The sequence below is a fragment of the Oryx dammah genome, unplaced genomic scaffold (assembly GCF_014754425.2).
Source record: "Oryx dammah isolate SB20612 unplaced genomic scaffold, SCBI_Odam_1.1 HiC_scaffold_28, whole genome shotgun sequence".
Classification (NCBI taxonomy): domain Eukaryota; kingdom Metazoa; phylum Chordata; class Mammalia; order Artiodactyla; family Bovidae; genus Oryx; species Oryx dammah.
In genome coordinates, this window is record NW_024070212.1 from 38,819,211 (window position 1) to 38,838,985 (window position 19,775).

Sequence of the window (19,775 nt, forward strand, 5' to 3'; positions counted from 1 at the left end):
AATTGTGGCTAAGATCATGAACTCCTTATTGCCAAATTCAGCCTTGAATTGAAGAAAGTAGGGAAAACCACTAGAATATTCAGGTCTGATCTAAATCAAATCTCTATGATTATACAGTGGAAGTGACAAATAGATTCAAGGGGTTAGATCTGATACACAAAGTGCCTGAAGAACTATGGATGGAGGTTCATGACGTTGTACAGGAAGCAGTGATTAAGACCATCCCTAAGAAAAAGAAAGGCAAAAAGCCAAAATGGTTGTCTGAGGAAGCCTTTCAAATAGTTGAGAAAAGAAGAGAAGCTAAAGGCAAAAGAGAAAAGGAAAGAGTTCTAAAGAATAGCAAGGAGAGGTAAGGAAGCTTTCCTCAATGATCAGTGCAAAGAAATAGAGGAAAACAATAGAATGGGAAAAACTGAAGATTTCTTCAAGAAAATTAGAGATACCAAGGTAATATTTCATGCAAAGATGGGCCCAATAAAGGACAGAAACAGTATGGACCTAACAGAAGCAGATAATATAAATAAAAGGTGGCAAGAATACACAGAAGAACTATACAAAAAGATCTTCATGACCCAGGTAACCATGAGGCTGTGATCACTCACCTAGAGGCAGACATCCTGGAGTGCGAAGTCAAGTGGGCCTTAGAAAGCATGACTACAAGCAAAGCTAGTGGAGTTGATAGAATTCAAGCTGAGCTATTTGCAAGTCCTAAAAGATGATACTGTTAAAGGGCTGTACTCAATATGCAAGCAAATTTGGAAAACTCATCAGTAGCCAGAGGACTGGAAAAAGTCTGTTTTCATTCCAATCCCAAAGAAAGGCAATGCCAAAGAATGTACAAATTATGGCACAGTTGCACTCATCTCACATGCTAGCAAAGTAATGCTCTAAATTCTCCGAGCCAGGCTTCAACAGTATGTGAACCGAGAACTTCCAGATGTTCAAGCTGGTTTTAGAAAAGGCAGAGGAACCAGAAATCAATTTGCCAACATCTGTTGGATCATTGAAAAAGTGAGAGAGTTCCAGAAAAACATCTATTTCTGCTTTATTGACTATGCCAAAGCCTTTGACTGTGTGGATCACAATAAACTGTGGAAAATTCTGAAAGAGATGGGAATACCAGACCACCTGACCTGCCTCTTGAGAAACCTGTATGCAGGTCAGGAAGCAACAGTTAGAACTGAACATGGAACAACAGACTGGTTCCAAATAGGAAAAGGAGTACGTCAAGGCTGTATATTGTCACCCTGCTTATTTAACTTATATGCCGAGTACACCATGGGAAATGCCAGGCTGGATGAAGAACAAGCTGGAATCAAGATTGCCAGGGGAAATATCAATAACCTCAGATATGCAGATGACACCACCCTTATGGCAGAAAGTGAGGAGGAACTAAAGAGTCTCTTGATGAAAGTGAAAGTGGAGAGTGAAAAAGTTGGCTTAAAGCTCAACATTCAGAAAAATAAGATCATGGCATCTGGCCCCATCACTTCATGACAAATAGATGGGAAGACAGTGGAAACAGTGACAAACTTTATTTTCTTAGGCTCCAAAATCACTGCAGGTTGTGACTGCAGCCATGAAACTAAAAGATACTTGTTTCTTGGAAGAAAAGCTATGACTAATCTAGATAGCATATTGAAAAGCAGAGCCACTACTTTACCAAGAAAGGTCCGTCTAGTCAAGGCTATGGTTTTTCCAGTAATCATGTATGAATGTGAAAGTTGGAATGTGAAGAAAGCTGAGAGGTGAAGAATTGATGCTTTGGAACTGTGGTATTGGAGAAGACTCTTGAGAGTCCCTTGGACTGCAAGGAGATCCAATCAGTCCATCCTAAAGGGAATCAATGCTGAATATTCATTGGAAGGATTGATGCTGAAGCTGAAGTTCCAATACTTTGGCCACCTGATATGAAGAACTGACTCATTTGAAAAGACCCTGATGCTGGGAAAGATTGAGTGCAGGAGGAGAAGGGGATGACAGAGGGTGAGATGGTTGGATGGCATCACCGACTCGATGGATATTAAGTTTGAGCAAGCTTCGGGAGTTGTTTATGGACAGGGGAGCCTGGCGTGTTGTAGTCCATGGGATCACAAAGAGTCAGACATGACTGAGTGACTGAATTGAACTGACTGACTGGGTGGAGAAGGAGCTAAGAGAGGTATAGGATAGTACATGTCCTTTGAAAGTTAGCTATACATTAAGTTGTTGACTATTCTCTGTTGAAGTAGAATAAATATTATATAACAACATTGTGCTTAAATAACCTATATAGAGATACAAATAAATAGTTATAATAAGATAGAAATTCTGTCTCTAATAAAGATATAGAAATGTTCAAGGGAGAAAATATGGCATGCAAAATAATTAAAAAAATAAAAGCATGTTTAAAGATGAGGGCACATGTACAAAAGATGAAAGTTTGGAATGAGCTCAGAGGATCTGAGAATCCAGTTTGCTTTGGGGGATATTTAGGGGATGACTTAGTGAGATGTTTTAGGGCCTGTTTTATGAAGTGCATTTTATACCACCCTGCAATAGTTAAACTTTAAACCATAGGTCATGAGAAGTGTCTTTAAGTAGAGGAATTAAATATTGAGATTGTTTTTTACCAATTCCTTTTTTGCCAGTGAAGGAGTTAGTCTAGAATCAGAAGAACCTGGTTAGAAACAAAACAAAACAAAACAAAAACTGATATGTTGAAACATTTAGTTCAAATAAAAGGTTACTTAGAGACAAGGTCATCGCAGAAGAAATGGAGAGAAAAGTCTTGTTTCAGGATGCTAATGTGTGTACAGTTGACAGATCTTAAGACTGATTGGGTAAGAGGGGTTAAGGGAGAGAGAAACTTAATACTTTAGGCTTTGCATAAGGTAGCAAATGGGACTTCCCCGATGGCTCAGTGGATAAAGAATCTACTTGCAAAGCCAGCAGCCATAAGAGGAGGAAGTGGCAAACCAGTCCAGTATTCTTGCTGGCATAATCCCATGGACGGAGGAGCCTGCAGGGCTACAATCTGTGTGTAGAGCTGAATGAGCAAGCGTGACACACGATGTGCCTGTGTAGGCTAAGTTGCTTCAGTCATGCCTGACTCTGAGACCCCATGCACGGTAGCCTGTTCCTCTTTTCATGGTATTCTCCAGTCAAGAACACTGGAATGGGTTGTGATGCCCATCTCTGGAGGATCTTCTCGATCCAGGGATCAAACTGGTCTCTTATGTCTCCTGCTTTGGCAGTCATGTTCTTTACCACTAACGCCACCTGGGAAGCCCACAGGGTAGCAAATAGTCAATGTTTCCTTAAAACATGAAATGCCTGGAATTTTAGCTAAATTCAAAAGCCTTTAGTTCTCTTATTTTATGATTATGAACTAAGTGTTTTTAATGAAATTTTAAAAGGTGATAGGATTACCCTGAACCAAATAATCTTATCTCACCATCTTTCTATATACTTCCTGAGCTTTATAGTAAACCTACAGTTAGTGCAGAATTGTTATTAGCTCACCAATGAATAATAATTATTATTAGCTCACTGATGGCATCACTGACTCAATGGACATGAGACTGAGCAAGCTGTGGGAATTGGTGATAGACAGGGAAGTCTGATGTGCTACAGTCCATGGGGTCGCAAAGAGTTAGACACGACTGAGCGACTGAACTAAACAGTTAGTGTGAAATTATTATTAGCTCAAAGGAGTAGAATAACAATGTGATAAATTATTCAAATTATTTTATTTGTTTTTTAGGAATTAGATTTTAAAGGCATGACCTAGCTCATTACAATATGACTGTATAAAGTTTTTAGAAGACTGGCAGATATACAGTAAGTGCCAGTGAAATATTATTTATTATTATAACAATTAGAGTTATCTATTTTTTGATAATTGTAAGAAATTATAATTTTTATAATTATGTGCATATATATATATATATATATATATATAAATTGGAGAAGGAAATGGTAACCCACTCCAGTATTGTTGCCTGAAGAATCCCATGGACAGAGGAGCCTGGTGGCCTACAGTCCATGGGGTCGCAAAGAGTTGGACACAACTGAGCGACTACACTTACTTACTTACTTACTATATTTGTATTTATATCCAGTAGACAAATAGCATCACAATTATTACTGTATGAGAAACTAAAATCACCAAAGAAGCTAAGGCCTAAGTTCTTATTCCAATTTTCCCTTCTTGTTTCTACCTAAGATATATTAGAAATTAAATTCCAGTACCTCAAGAAAAAGGAAGGTCTACATTACTTACATACAGTATGGAAAATAAAAGTACAGAAGCCTTTTGATTGATTTCTCCTTCTCTCTGCCTTTCTGTTAGTCTGTTCTCTAAGCATCAAGCCTAAACTAGTAGGTCTATTCCTGTCAAATAGCACCTGGCTGAAAGGATGAATGAGTCAGCCAAGAATGTCACTTCCTTGTTTATAATTATTTCGTGGCTTTTTCATATCATTTAGAGTATGTTGAAGTTCTGTAGGCTCCTAAGTGATTCATTCACACCTTTTGCCCCTTTTCTCTGACTTCACTCATGGCTCCTTGCTCCCTCTGATCCATAGGGCATAACTTCTGAACACATCAATCATGCTCCAGCCTTAGGGTCTAAGCATCTACTCGTGCTCTTGCTGGAAAGGCTTTCCCTTAGATATCTCTATGCATTTCTTACTTTCTTAGTTCCTTGTTGTCTTGATCTCAACAACCCCTTATCAGCAAAATCTTTCATGATCATACTTTATAATACAGCACTCTGCCTTAGGAGTCTGGCGGGCTAGTCCATGGGGTTACAGAGAGCTGGACGTGACAACGGCTGAACAACAACAAGCTTCCAAATATCTCTCTTAGCTGCTTTGTATTCTTTCCAGCACCTATTACTTTCTGATACTATGTTTTATTTTCTCTTTCCTTCTGTGGAGTGTAGGGCTTCCCTCACAGCTCAGTTGATAAAGGATCCACCTGCAATGCAGGAAACCTCTATTTGATTCCTGGGTCGGGGAGATCCACTGGGGAAGGGATAGGCTACCCACTCCAGTTTTCTTGGGCTTCCCTTGTGGCTCAGCTGGTAAAGAATCTGCCTGCAATATGGGAGACGTAGGTTTGATCCCTGGGTTGGGAAGATCCCCTGGAGAAGGGGAAGGCTACCCACTCCAGAATTCTGGCCTGAAGAATTCCATGGACAGTCAGTGGGGTCAAAAAGATTCAGAAATGACTGAGGGACTTTCGCTTCCTTCCTTCTCTGGAATGTAAGAGAGCAGAAGTTTTGCTCTGTATCCATAGTGTCTAGAAGAGTGCCTGAAAATACTTTTAAGTGGATGACATAAATATGCTTTCTCCACTTATTAATTCACGGAGTATAGATCATTGTGGCAAAAAAGAAAGGAAAAGACCAGATTTGCTACATTTTTTCTAATTGTTTTTTCTTTTCTTTTACTCTTTTTTTTTATTATTTGTGGAATAATAATAAAAGCCGCATCAATAGATGTCTTTTAGTAAGAATGTTTGTTATCTTATATTCAGGAAGAATATAAGAAATATTTATTTTTTACTTTTTGTGGTAGTGTTTTATATAACTTTAGGCATTTTCTGTAATACTTGGTAAATAGTTGTTGAATTAGTAGTGCATACAAGTAACCTAGGAATGCTACTCATTTTCTTACAAATGATTTCTTAAGCTGATTTTGAGACAGTGAAATATAAAGACTGTGTGGGTAGCAGTTCTGTCTGTGATTATGTGGGATTTCTTCATTTTTTCTTTTGAGTTATAGTGCAGATGCAATCTCTGATGCATTTTTCAGTTAAACTAAAATTCTAAGCATTTTGGCAGTCTTCCTTTCCACACAAAATATTTGAGAAAGAATCATTAACTGTACAGAATGTTTGGAAAAAAAAAAGAACAACTGTGATGAGAGTTAATGCCTTGGCAAATTCAGAAGTCTGAGTAACAGGAAGCATAGTTTTGCAATTAATCTTCTGATAATCTCTACTTTTTCAGAATGTTATGCTATGTTAAAGATTTAATGTCAGTCTTGTTCCTGGATATACAATATTAAACCTCTACCAGGATCCACCGTACTTTTCAGCAAAGATTTAATATCAAATATGAACAGAAGTTTTAGTGTCTAGGGAATATCTTATGGAGACACTGTATAATTTTGTTAAGCTATTGCTTTTACAGTGTCACATGCTGGAAACTGCTTCACTAAATGTGTTTTTCTTTCTCTTCTATTCTTTAAGTCTTCTGAAACTCAAGCTTTTTTAGAGTATATTTATTGGAAGATTACAAAGGGATTCTCCAGCACCATTTCTTTTTTTTAATATAAATTTATTTATTTTAATTGGAGGTTAATTACTTTACAATATTGTATTGGTTTTGCCATACATCAACATGAATCTGCCACGGGTATATACGTGTTCCCCATCCTGAACCCCCTCCCTCCTCCCTCCCTGTACCATCCCTCTGGGTCATCCCAGTGTACCAGCCCCAAGCATCCAGTATCATGCATCGAACCTGGACTGGCGATTCCTTTCATATACGATATTATACATGTTTCAATCCCATTCTCCCAAATCATCTCACCCTCTCCCTCTCCTACAGAGTTCAAAAGACTGTTCTGTATATCTGTGTGTCTTTTGCTGTCTCGCATACAGGGTTATCATTACCATCTTTCTAAATTCCATATATATGCATTAGTATACTGTATTGGTGTTTTTCTTTCTGGCTTACTTCACTCTGTATAAATTTTACATGTTTATATAGTCCATAAATATGTTTAGAAGTTTGAACTCAAAGGTATGTTCTCCTGTAACTGGTATCAAGTACTGTAGGAATTGAACCTAACATTTGTGTATACTTACACTTTAAAAATTGTTTAAGTAGGTATTAGCTTTGAAAGAATCTGTAGGAAATTCGAGACAAATAATAATATTTTTAGTTTAAAGTTGTTAAAATTGAATCGTGTAATGGTGAATAAATTAATTGCCTGGGTATCTATTTATTGAATCACCTGCAATGTAGGATACCTGGGTTCGATTCCTGGGTTGGGAAGATCCCCTGGAGAAGGTAAAGGCTACTCACTCCAGTATTCTGGCCTGGAGAATTCCATGTACTATATACGACACATGGTCATAAAGAGTTGGACCTGACTGACTTTCACTTTCACTATTTATCAAACAAACATTTATTAATATTAATATGTGCAGGCCTATTCCATGGATTTGTGGAAACCTGGGAGAATGAAACAGACAGATCCTCGCTCTCATGATGTTTATATTCCATTGAGTTTAGCTGAACAATATAGATTGGCTTATTATGAAGAGGAGCTCCTGGGAGTTCCCTGGTAGCCTAGTGGTTAAGATTCTGAGCTTTCACTGCCACGACCCGAGTTCAGTCCCTGGGTGGGGAAATGAGATATCACAAGCTGCACAGTGCCTTCCCAGCCCCCTAGCCCCACCCCTACCCCTACCCCCCAGCAAAAAACATCAAGAGCCCAGATTATAAACTGTGTCATCTAGTAGAAACAGCATACTTTCCTGGAAACTGATACATATCTGTACTGACTATTTGAATCCTTAAACACAGTATATGCATAAAAGGAAGACACCTATTGTTATTTCAGGGCCTTTAAGCACGTGGTCTTTCTTCTCATAGTCCCTGTGAGTTCACTGTGGTTCCAGCAGGAAACTGAATTTCTACCTAGGTGACTTAGGAGGTGTGAACAGGAAGGAGAGTTACCTGGTGAGCATTGCCTTTCCCATTTTCTGTGATAGATAACAGTACAGTGAGAGCTAGAGCCCTGCTCAAGTGCTTTCTGACAGGGACAGTAGCTGTCAGGGTACCGGACTGCAGTGTCAGGCAGGAAAGTGTCTGGTGAAACGACTCCACCCCCTCTTCCCACCTTCTGAACTCCCAGCTCCTGGTGATCACTTCCATGGTGTGTACTGGAAACCACCTGCAAGACAGTCTAATGATGTGAGCTGTGGGGTCAGACTCTTCAGGCACAGGCTGAGAGCGAGCAGCATGAATGATTAGGATTTGAGAGCCAACAAAGAATACTAAGTACCTTTATATTTAAAAGAAAAATTAGACACTTTCTCATGATCTCATTTATGACAGGTCCTTCTAGATTATTCCTCTGATTTTCCCAAATGAAAGTTGTCTCATCCCCCTACCTCTGCTGGCCCAATTTATTTTTTTCGTAAGTGGTTTAGTCCCTAAGTCATGGCCAACTCTGGTGACCCCATGGACTGTAGCCCACCAGGTTTCTTTGTCTATGGGATTCTCCAGGCAAGCATACTGCAGTCGGTTGCCATTTCCTCCTCCAGGGGGTCTTCTGGAACCAGGAATCTAACCTGAGTCTCCTGCATTGCAGGTGAATTCCTGTACCGAAGGAGGATTCTTTACCAACTGAGCCATAAGAGAAGCCTGCTTTTCATAATTGGAATTCAGTAAATACTAAAGAAGTATGTCTAAGTAGTTTCCCTCACCAGGTTATACCCTCTCAGGCGGCACAGTGGTAAAGAATCTGCCTGTCAGTGCAGGAAATGCAGGGAACGCAGGTTTCATCTCTGGGTCAGGAAAGAGCCCCTGGAGTAGGAATGGCAGCCCACTCCACTATTCTTGCCTGGAAAATTCCCATGGACAGAGCAGCTTGGTGGACTGTAGTCCATGGAGTCACAAAGAGTCTCTGAGTAGGATCTGGGTCTGATTTTCCTTTTTACTTGTCTCTTGCCTGTCTATAATGTCAGCATGTTACTTTTCCTGAATAAATACGTGTTGATTAAATGAGTAGATGACCGATTGGTAGATAACCAGGGTGAAAGATTCTGAAAGTTATCTGGCTGTCAAATTTCTGTGTAAGTTACTGCTAAAAGTTATAGAAGAAATACATTTATTATCTGACTTATAATGTATCTGTGCCTATTAAAAAATTATGTGTTATTTGTGTTTGTTTTTTTTTTTTTAAGAAAAGAGTTTGTCTGGGGAGGGAGAAGCCTTAAATTTGTCTTCCAGTTGTAAGGCATGAAGTACCTTCTCAAATTAGGAATGCTGTGTAACGGGTTTGCCTTTTTCCTTCAAGAGAACCAGGTAGTTCTTTCCAAGAACTCCCATTTCTGTTTTTTTTTTTTTTTTAATGATCAAACTACTAAGGTTATTATTGTATTATATAAATTTATGATACCAGAAATACTTTTTTCAATATATATATTATTACTCATATATCAACTTTACTCCAGTTACATTTTACAAACAATAAAATCTTTTTATTTTTAAATATAAATTTATTTATTCTAATTGGAGGCTAATTACTTTACAATATTGTATTGGTTTTGCCATACATCAGCATGAATCTGCCACAGGTATTTCTGGCTTTCACCTTTGACAGCATGACCCTCATCTTTGGTTCTTCAGTAGACATATGTATAGATTGACTATACTCTGTAGTGAGCAAAAATGTTTTCACAATATTACTGAAAAAATGCTTTTTAAAATTAAAAGAGTAAAAGGTATATCAATTAATTATATGTATGTATATATATATACATATATACTTTAAAAATCCTCTTAGGCTTATATATTTCATAAAAGGGCCAATTTTGATTTGATAAAACTTCAATTCACTTAAGAAATATATCATTTATAAAAGCAGAGCAGTGCAACAGAGCAGAAAAAGAAAGTATTCTTAAATGTTATTTATGGGACCTATTACTTCTGCGACAATGTCATTGCATGCAAAACTATTACTAGAATAATAAATGTATCAAGATGCTACTACTACCAATGATTTCTTTTCATCCTTTTTCTCGAGAGTTAAAATTAGGCAATGAAAATGATGCTAAACTGATAATAAAATGATAGCCAAATACCTAGTTTATTTGTTTGGGTTAAAAGAGTAAATGTACCAGTTCAACTGTTGAACTCTTTATGAAAGGTTAAAACAGTCTACCATTTATTTCCATATTCAAAAGATGATAATTACTTTAAAATAAATTCAAAATTTAATTTTGCATATGCTTTAATTCAAGAAAGTATGCTGTTTTACTCTTCATTTATATTAACATGAACAAATAAAATTAGGTATAGAATACAAAAATATATTTTTCTGATTTTGTATATGTATATTTTATAGTATGTAAAAACAATAAACCTTTTTTCTATTAGTTTTTTGTTTTCACTGTTGACGTGAAGTAGAATTAGGATATAATTTCGATGGCTGGATGGCATCACTGATGGCAATGGACATGAACTCGGGCAAACTCTGGGAGATGGTGAGGGGCATGGAGGCCCGGCATGCTGCAGTCCATGGATTCCCAAAGAGTTTGACGTGACTGGGTGACTGAACAACAACAATAGTGATACAACTAAGAGTTGTTTTAACTTTTTAACTAGTGTAATGAAAGTGTATTTTTAAAAATCATAAAGTGGATATTTAAACTCTAGCAGGCATGTATGCTAAATTGCTTCAGTCGTGTCCGACTCTTTGCGACCTAATGGACTGTAGCCCGCCAAGCTCCTCTGTCCATGCAATTCTCCAGGCAAGAATACTGGAGTGGGTTGACATTTTCTTCTCCAGGGGATCTACCCAATCCTGGAATTGAACCCGCATCTCTTATGTCTCCTGCATTGGCAAGGCGGGTTCTTTACCACTAGAGCTACTTGGGAAGCCAGTATAAATTCTAGCATAATTTAATTTGATAAAGTTGTTTAAATCCTTGGTAAGTTTATTTAAAAACTCGATGCTTTCAAATTCCTTTGCCAACTACTGAACAACAAAGGCCTTTGCCATCTGCCTCTATAGCTGTTGACCTTCAACAACCAGAGGGAGTTCAGGGTGGAGTGAGGCACTCTGCTCCAGGGAATCTGGTGGGACAGGTCTTTAAATAGTTGGATGTTTCTAGGAACAGATTTTATGATCTCAATCCTTGCATCTCCTCATATCTAGAGAAGCACTAAATCCCTTCATAGTTAAATCAGATCCTCATGACTAACAAAAAGCCTTTTGTAAAATGAATGCTTCATGGTATTGAACTTCCCCTTCACCAAAACCTTATATATTGTCTTTCCCCCACTGCTGCTTTGGAGCAGTCTCTCAGAGCTATTTTGCCCCCAATAAAACTTAACACACACACACACACAAACAAGTCAATGCTTTCAAATTCTTTATTTATACTTGGAGACAATAATTTTTCTTTTTCTTTCTTTCTTTCTTTTTTTTTTTTTTTTTTAATCATTCTTTACTTTCTATTACCCCCGGTGCCTCAGGGATATTTACACATGATAATACTGTCCAGGTGCATTATAACCTATGATTACCCTGAATTCTAGCTACTTATCATATTAAATCAGTCAATACTTCCACATCATCTACTTAATACCCGTCCCTTGACATAGTTAGACATTACCTATATCATGAACAAACAAAAACACTTGTTTTGAAGCGCTCTTCTTTATTCTACTATAGATAATACTTGCGAGATATAAATATAAACAGCTAGTAATTATCAGTCTATGTTCATTTTCTAGGACTGCCACAACCAAATACCACAGGCTGGGTCTTAAACAACAGAAATTAACTTTTTCACAGTTCTGTTTGCTTGAACTCTGAGATCAAGGTGTCAGCAAGGTTGATTTCTTCTGAGACCTTTCGCTTTGGCTTGTAGACAGTCATCTTCTACTGTGTCTTCACGTGCTTTTCGTTTTGTGGTGTCTGTGTCCTATTCTCCTTTTCTTATAGGAAGACCAGCCATATTGGATTAGGGCCCAGCATAAAGATTTCATTTAATCCTAATTCTATCTTTATGTGTCCTATCTCTAAATACAGTCAGATTCTGAGACTAAGAATTTAAACATGTGAATTTGGGGACACAAATCAGCCAGCCCATAACATTAAATCTAGGCAAATCATTTTGTCTGTAATTATCAGTGGAAAAAAAAGGGTATTAATTATTACAGAAGTATGTACTGTCAGGTTAAAGGAAAAATTTCTGTTGATTCTTACTGATGCTTATAGCTTAGTTTGGCCACAGCTATATAACCTGACAGTTGGCATGTAGAGGAGTACAATTCAAAAGTAAATAAAGAGAAATTTTTTAAAAAGAAGACTGACCTTTTTCTAAAAACAACCCTTAATTATCATTTCACTTCATGGACTTAAAAGGTTGATCCTCCATCTTTCTCTTTTATTATGTTTCTCAGCCAAACAAATGCCTTTGCCTCCCTACTCTTACACATACCAGAAACTGCAAAACTACCTTCCATTACTCTCTAATGCACTTTCTCCTTCTCTCCTTGCATATCCCAACCCACTCCATCATCAGCATCCAGTCAGTTCCCAAATCTCACACATGTTTTCTCTTATAAACTGTATTATCTTTTATATCTATCTTTTATTCCTAGATATCTTTTATATCTATATTTTATTCCATAGGGACTTCCCTGGTGGCTCAGTTGATAAAAAAATCTGCCTGCAGTGCAGGAGAACTGGGTTTGATCTCTGGGTCAGAAAGATCCTCTGGAGAAGGAAATGCAACCCCCTCCAGTATTCTTGCCTGGGAAATCCCATGAACAGAGGAGCCTGCTGGACTACCATTCATGGGGTCGCAAGAGTTGGACACGACTTAGCAGCTAAACCACCTCCACCACCACCATCCTTTATTCCATTCCTCCTATTGCTGCCTTAGTTTAGTTTCTCAATGCTTAACTGCAATGGATTCCTAATTGATTCTTATGCTTACAAACTGGCTGCTTTCAAATCATCCTCCCCCATGTTGTCATAGCAGTTTTGTTAAAATGCAGCATTGATCAGTTTACTCCATAGTTCTAAGTCTTTGAACAACACTCTGTAATGTTTAGATTTCAGTTGACACACAAAACCCTTCTTAAATTGGTTCCTTCCTTAGTTGTTTGTTTGTAGTTTTGTCTTGTTTTCCTTCTATCTTTATCTCTTTTATATCTCAGTCTTCACTACTCACTATCACTGTATAGGGCCATCCCTCCAACTCCGTATGTACTTTTCTAACTTCGTCAGCTTCATGCATCCAAGGTTTTAAGATGCTTTTTCTGTTTAATGCTATTTCTCTCTCCATCTTCTTCATCACCCTAACTCCTATTTGCTTATAACATACAGTTAAGATTTTCCTGAGAAGCATTGTATAAATGCATTAATTGAGATACCATTGAGATACCTACATGTTGGAAGTAATGGAAGTAAGAATGTGCTTCAGGAAATATAAAGCCTAGCTGATTTTATAGAATACAGTTGCAGCGTGTGCTTTACTCCAGGCTTAGGGGAGATGAAATTTCTAATTTTCAAAACCTTTGAAATTAAATGAGACACTAAACAACAACATGTATATGCATATAGAACCAAAAATAACCGACAATAATTGTTAGGATATATGTGTTACATTTTAGCTTTGAAATGAGGATATGCTAATATTTACATAATTTGTTGTGATAAAAATATGTCAGAATCTTTTTGCAATGGAAGTTACATTCAGAGGAACCATATCTTTATAATTTCTATTCAGTTTTCTTACACTTATTTTGCTTTCCTCTTCCAGGATCATCCTGTCTATAGACAAATGCTATAGCATAGACTCAGACCTAGTTGGCACAGCTGTAGATAGCAAGGTAATTGCATCAGCTCTGCTTTAATTTTGGCTTTGTGGGTCATTAGAGGAGGAGGATGTCTTTTTCATATGTTGTGTGCAGCATATGCCAATTTTACTTGGTAACTTCACCTTTTTCCAGTTGTGGAAGTTTTTATTACTATTGAATCTAAACATTTATGGTTCATTCAACCTGTCAGGATGCTTTTGTTTGTCTACAGACTGTTTCATATCATGTCTTATGATTACCATAAAACACTGTAAAATACCTTCTGGGAAAAAGAGCACTATAGATTGTTAACTGAATTTTCCAGTTTCTTTCCAATAGTATATTTTATGGCTGAATATCAAACACCTGAATAAAGAATTTATAGTGGAAATAATGGCAAGATTCCATTTAATGAAGTGGAGTGCCTTAACTAGAATAGTTAAGTACTTAGAAATCCAGTATTCTAAAAAATATGCTATTAAAAATACCATATGCCATACAACAGATGACTTTTTTGTATTTTAGCAAAAGCTGCATTTAGTTTATTATATTATCTGTAAGTTAAGTTTGAAGTTTTAATTGTTCATTTTGTCAGACTGTTTGCGATCCTATGGACTGTAGCCTGCCAGGCTTCTCTGTTCATGGAATTTTCCAGGCAAGAATATTGGAGTGGATTGCCATTTCCTATTCCTGGGGATCTTTCCAACCGAGGGGTCAAACCTATGTCTCTTGAGTCTCCTTTATTGGCAGGAAGATTCTTTACCACTGCACTACCTGAGAAGTCCAAATGACTTGCATAATTCTGAGTAATCAATGACAAAGCTGGGGTTCAAGAATTAGAATTTCTAATTAAGATCCTCTAAGATGACAGTATTCAAGAAGTACTGAATGATGTCTTTTTTTTTAAACAGCAGAATGAAGAAAATTCAAATTTCTTTGTTACTAGTTATTTGTTGTTCATTTGCTAGGTCATATAAGACTCTTGTTGACCCCGTGGACTGAAGCATGCCAGGCTTCCCTGACCTTCATTATCTCCCAGAGTTTGCTCAAACTCGTGTCCATTGAGTCGGTGATGCTATCTAACCATCTCATCCTCTACCATACCCTTCTCTTTTTGCCTTCAAACTTTCCCAGCATCAGAGTCTTTTCCAATGAGTCAGCTCTTTGCATCAGGTGGCCAAAATAGTGGAGCTTCAGCATCAGTACTTCCAGTGAATATTCAGGGTTGATTTCCTTTAGGACTGACTGGTCTGATCTTGTTGCAGTCCAAGGGACTCTCAGGAAGTCTTCTCCAGCACCACAGTTCGAAAGCATCAGTTCTTCAGCGTTCAGCCTTCTTTATGGTCCAACTCTCATATCCATACATGACTACTGGAAAAACCGTAGCTTTGACTGTACACACCTTTGTTGGCAAAGTGATGTCTCTGCTTTTTAATATGTTGTCTTGGTTTGTCATTGCTTTCCTTCCAAGGAGCAAGTGTCACCATGGTTGCAATCAGCCCTGCAATGATTTTGGAGCCCAAGAAAATAAAATCTGTCACTGCTTCTACATTTTCCCCCCTCTATTTTCCATGAAGTGATGGGACTGGATGCCATGATCTTAGCTTTTTAGTATTGAGATTTAACCCAGCATTTTCACTCTCTTCTTTCACTCTCATCCAGAGGATCTTTAGTTCCTCCTCATATTCTGCCATTAGAGTGATATCATCTGCATGTCTGAGGTTATTGTTATTTCTCCTGGCAATCTTGATTCCAGCTTCTGGTTCATCCAGCTGGGCTTTTTGCATGATATGCTCTGCATATATGTTAAATAAGCAGAGTGGGTTGTCATTTCCCCACTCCATGGGGAATCTTCCCAACTCAGGGATCAAACTCGCATCTCTGCATCTCCTCTATTGCAGGTGGATTCTTTACCTTTGAGCCACTGAGATTACATGCACTTATAAAGAACTTTCTGAATGAATGATTGAATAAAATGACTAAGTAACTGAAGAATTATAGCTAAATCTGACTGTGGAGAATCTTAATTCAACAAAATTTATCTTAATGATTATCAAGCATTGTAATACGTCATGTTAGTAAAATTTTTGTTGGCAGATATGTGTTTTCGACATTTTAATTTTAGTAATTTTTCTGTTACTAATGAAACATTCTAGATGCAGATCTTAGTACTTGGCAGTGTTCACTTAAATGTTAGGATGTTGAGCAAACAAGGATCAGACAAGTACAAAAAAAATTGGAAATGAGATGTCTATGAAGGGCTGAAAAGCTTCTGTATAATCTTGGGTATCTATGAGGCCTGTGTGCATGTTCAGAAAAGACCTGAAGAGATCCTAATATCTCAAATATCACTGAACGTTAGGATCTGTATAACAAAAATGAGATCTAAAGCATAGTTGTAAATTGTTGAAATATTAAAGGCGTGCTTACACACAATTACACACTCAAAGACTCTTGGCAAATAGTGAAAGTTTTTTAAGGAACTCTCTCTTCAATCATTTACTCATCACTAGCCTAGTTGAGTAGAGTCCTCAGTGGACACAGAAAACAAAAAAATATTGACTTATAGAATTATTCAAAAGATCACTAAACAAGCAGCAAAAATAACTGCGAACAGAAATATCAGGCATCGAGGGGAAGGCATAATGGAATACAGTTTCCAAAGGTGATATTTAAAATATGCAACTGTCAAGAAAAAATTATGAGACAGGCAAAGAATCAGAAAATTATGTCCCATACAAAGGAAAAGCAAATCTATGTTCCTGAAGACATGACAGAAATTGGGCTTACCAAAGACTCTAAGTCAGCAGTTATGCGTATGTTTAAAAAAAAACAAAAGACAAAAAACAGCTAAAGGAAACCACAGCATAAGAACTAAATGACAATATGGAAATGATGTTTTATCAAATAGAGATAAATAACAGTTGGATTTCTTTTAAAAGAATAAAACATATCTGGAGTTGAAAATCAATGGAGATTCCTCAGTATGAAGAAAAGAAAGAATAAACTTGAAACAAAGTTTACAGAGTATAAAAGACCTATGGGACACCATCAAGCATAGCAACACAGATATAATAATGAGTCCATTTATTTGAAGACATGATAAATTTAAAAAGCTAGTCACAAAAAGTTTCATGATGTATGAAATGTCTAGTTGTACCAGGGGCTGGGGGAAGGGAGATAAGCAGTGACTGTCCTTGGTTGTGGTGTTTCTTTTAGAGGTGATGACAGTTTCTTAACATTAGATATTGGTAATGGTTGGAAAACCCTGTGAATGAACTAAAAACACTGAATTGTACACTTTAAAAGAATAAATTCTGTATATAAATTTTATCTCAATGATGTGATAGGGATGAAAATATAGATTTATCAGCCATTACAATAAATGCTGATTTTAAGAGTAAGAATATAGAGTGCTTTTTAGACAGAAGAAAGCAATGCAAATAGCATTAACTACCACACTACGGATAGTAACCATGGTATTTAATGAAAGTTTGTGGGCCAGAATTAAATAATTTATATTCTTTTCTGGGTACTTTTCACATGAGTTTGCTTGTATCTTTTTAAGTTATAAATTTTACTCTCCATTTTATTACAGTTTTAAATCTTAACCATTATATTACGATCTCCAAGGGCAAAGATTATATCAAGTTTGTGTTTGCACCTCCCATGATACTATGTTCAATGTCTTGTGTATTGTACCTTTTCAATTCACATTAGTTGATGAATAAGTGAATGCTGCGGCATAAAAGTGCTGTGAATTCTTTTAGTACTCAGTTTTAGAGATGTCTAAAATTTTCATCAGACTCTAAATAACTTATGCTAGTCAGATATAGAGAAAGCTGTAATAACTGGTAAATTATTCAAAATGAATTCAGGAGTTTTGTGAATCAGACTCATGCTCTCAGACTTACAGAAACTTGAATTACCAAGTCAAATGGATATTAACCCAGACATTTTTCCATGCTTGGGCATAATTCTGAATTAATATGATCATGACCCATAGATTTATATCAATCTAGCTTTATGTTGAATTAGACCCATGTGGAAATATTCAGGTAACTTCAAGAGCAAAATATTTGATTTTATTACATTTTAATTTTTTTTACTTATTTTCATTAATTTTTATTGGAATATATTAAGACCTGATTTGTTAAATAGTTGTGAATTTCTCTCTCAGTCCTATAAGACTGCTTTCAACATTGAAATGTAAGTGATTTTTCTTCTCAGATATTTGAAAATGAAAAACACTATGTCCTGGGTAAATCTTGCTCTGGATATATGTGTATTCGAATATGCTAAGTAACCATGTTTGTTTCTTGGCAGGGGGACATCCAGCAATTGTTGATCACAGGTGACCCCAAAGCAGCATATGACTACTGTGAGCATTACAGTCCAGACTGTGATTCCTCAGCTTCCAAGGCTGCTCAGGCTCAGGAACCCCAGGTCGATGAGGTGAGGAACGTAAGATCAGGGCAGGTTTTCTCATTCCCGTGGTAATGACATAGTTTGCAGTTTCAAGTTGTATCTCTGTTTATTCACTTTTAATTAAACAATACCTTTTATTTAATAGTGTTTTAATGAGTGACTAACACTCACTCTTTCACTAATATTTCAAAGGAGATGCAATTTGAAGAAGATTTTTGATGTTTGTTTCAATCTTCAGTATTTTGTTACTTAATTTCTTAGGAATAGAGATAGTTCCCTTATATAGTATGTAGAGGAGGATATTTTTCTTAGCGGGAGATGAGAAAAGAGATAATTTCTCCAACACTTATTTTTTCCTTGTTACTTTTATAATTAAGGCAGCCTCAAGACAAGGATAACTATTTTCTAGTGTACTTGCCATATCTTCAAGCCTTTGGCAATTCCTGTTGATCACAATGGCACCCGACTCCGGTGCTCTTGCCTGGAAAATCCCATGGACAGAGGAGCCGGGTAGGCTGCAGTCCATGGGGTGGCTAAGAGTCGAACAAGACTGAGTGACTTCACTTTCACTTTTCACTTTCATACACTGGAGAGGGAAATGGCAACCCACTCCAGTGTTCTTGCTTGGAGAATCCCAGGCACAGCAGAGCCTGGTGGGCTGCCGTCTATGGGGTCACATAGAGTCAGACATGACTAAAGTGACTTAGCAGCAGCAGCAGATGAAAAAGGGATGTTAGTGCTATCTTCAAGTTTCAGGCTGTGTTGAATACTTAGAGACTCTTTTTTTTTCCCATTTCTTACAATGTTATGCTACATTGACATGTAAGTTTTCCTTTTCTTGCACAAGACTTGATACAAAGAGCAATGGAATGAAAAGCAGTATGAGCTGATTGCAATAACTAGATGTTCATATGCTTTGATTAATAGTGCATTACTTTATTTGAAATTCTGTTGTAAAACCATTTTTCCAGGCTGTTTTTGCAAGAAAATTCACCATAATGAAATTTGACTCTATTCTTTCTCAGATAAAAAATATGTACATTTAAGTTAGCCATAGCCATTTCGTCAGACTTGAATATCCCAAAGAACAAAAAATATAGCACAGTGTACCTTTTATGCAAATTTTTAGGTAAAATTTGTTAATGTGGATTTTCTGGAAATTAAAAAGCAAAACTGGAAGGAATTGAGTCTTTAGTTGGCTGCAAAACTTTATTTCTTAAGATGAAGAGTTTAAAATTTTAGAAGGTGGGGTGAAAGTTTATAAACATCAAAATTATCCTTATCTTTGAAAGTAACTCAAATAGCTTTCTTCTTGACTTTTAAAATACTATGAAGTACAGTCTTTTGAGTTTTACTATTTAGAGCAGGTTAAGATCTTATCTCTTAATTTTAGTTTACTGTTATTTCTGCATGTGAATTAAATTTGTGTTTTATTAATTTTTGATATCACTTTTCTTTTTAAGGTATGTTAGTGAATTCTGTTGCCCTGACTTTTTCCATAATTTAACATTAATGTTGTTTTGAAACAGAATAAAGCTTTAAGAAGCTAAAAGGAAAGCAAATATGAGAGAATAAAAGAGAAATTACTTGGATATTTGTGTTTTCTTGTCTCCCAGTTCTCAACTGCTTCATTCTTTTTATTCCCTCATGATTTATTAGAACAATCTGTGAATTTCCTCATGATTTATTAAAACATTTTAATATCTTCAGGTTTAGTGGGGACTATGTGGGTACTCAATATTAA

At 36.7% G+C, this 19,775-nt stretch overlaps 1 protein-coding gene across 4 annotated transcripts in view; it reads left to right on the forward strand.

Moving 5' to 3' along the window:
- COL11A1 (collagen type XI alpha 1 chain) overlaps positions 1–19,775 on the forward strand; it is a 223,231-nt gene that overhangs the window by 48,757 nt on the left and 154,699 nt on the right. For all 4 annotated transcript variants that reach the window (XM_040232197.1, XM_040232199.1, XM_040232200.1 and 1 more), the window contains exon 5: positions 17,930–18,058. In XM_040232197.1, coding sequence (XP_040088131.1) covers positions 17,930–18,058 — 129 coding nt within the window. The remainder of the gene's footprint in view (positions 1–17,929; positions 18,059–19,775) is intronic.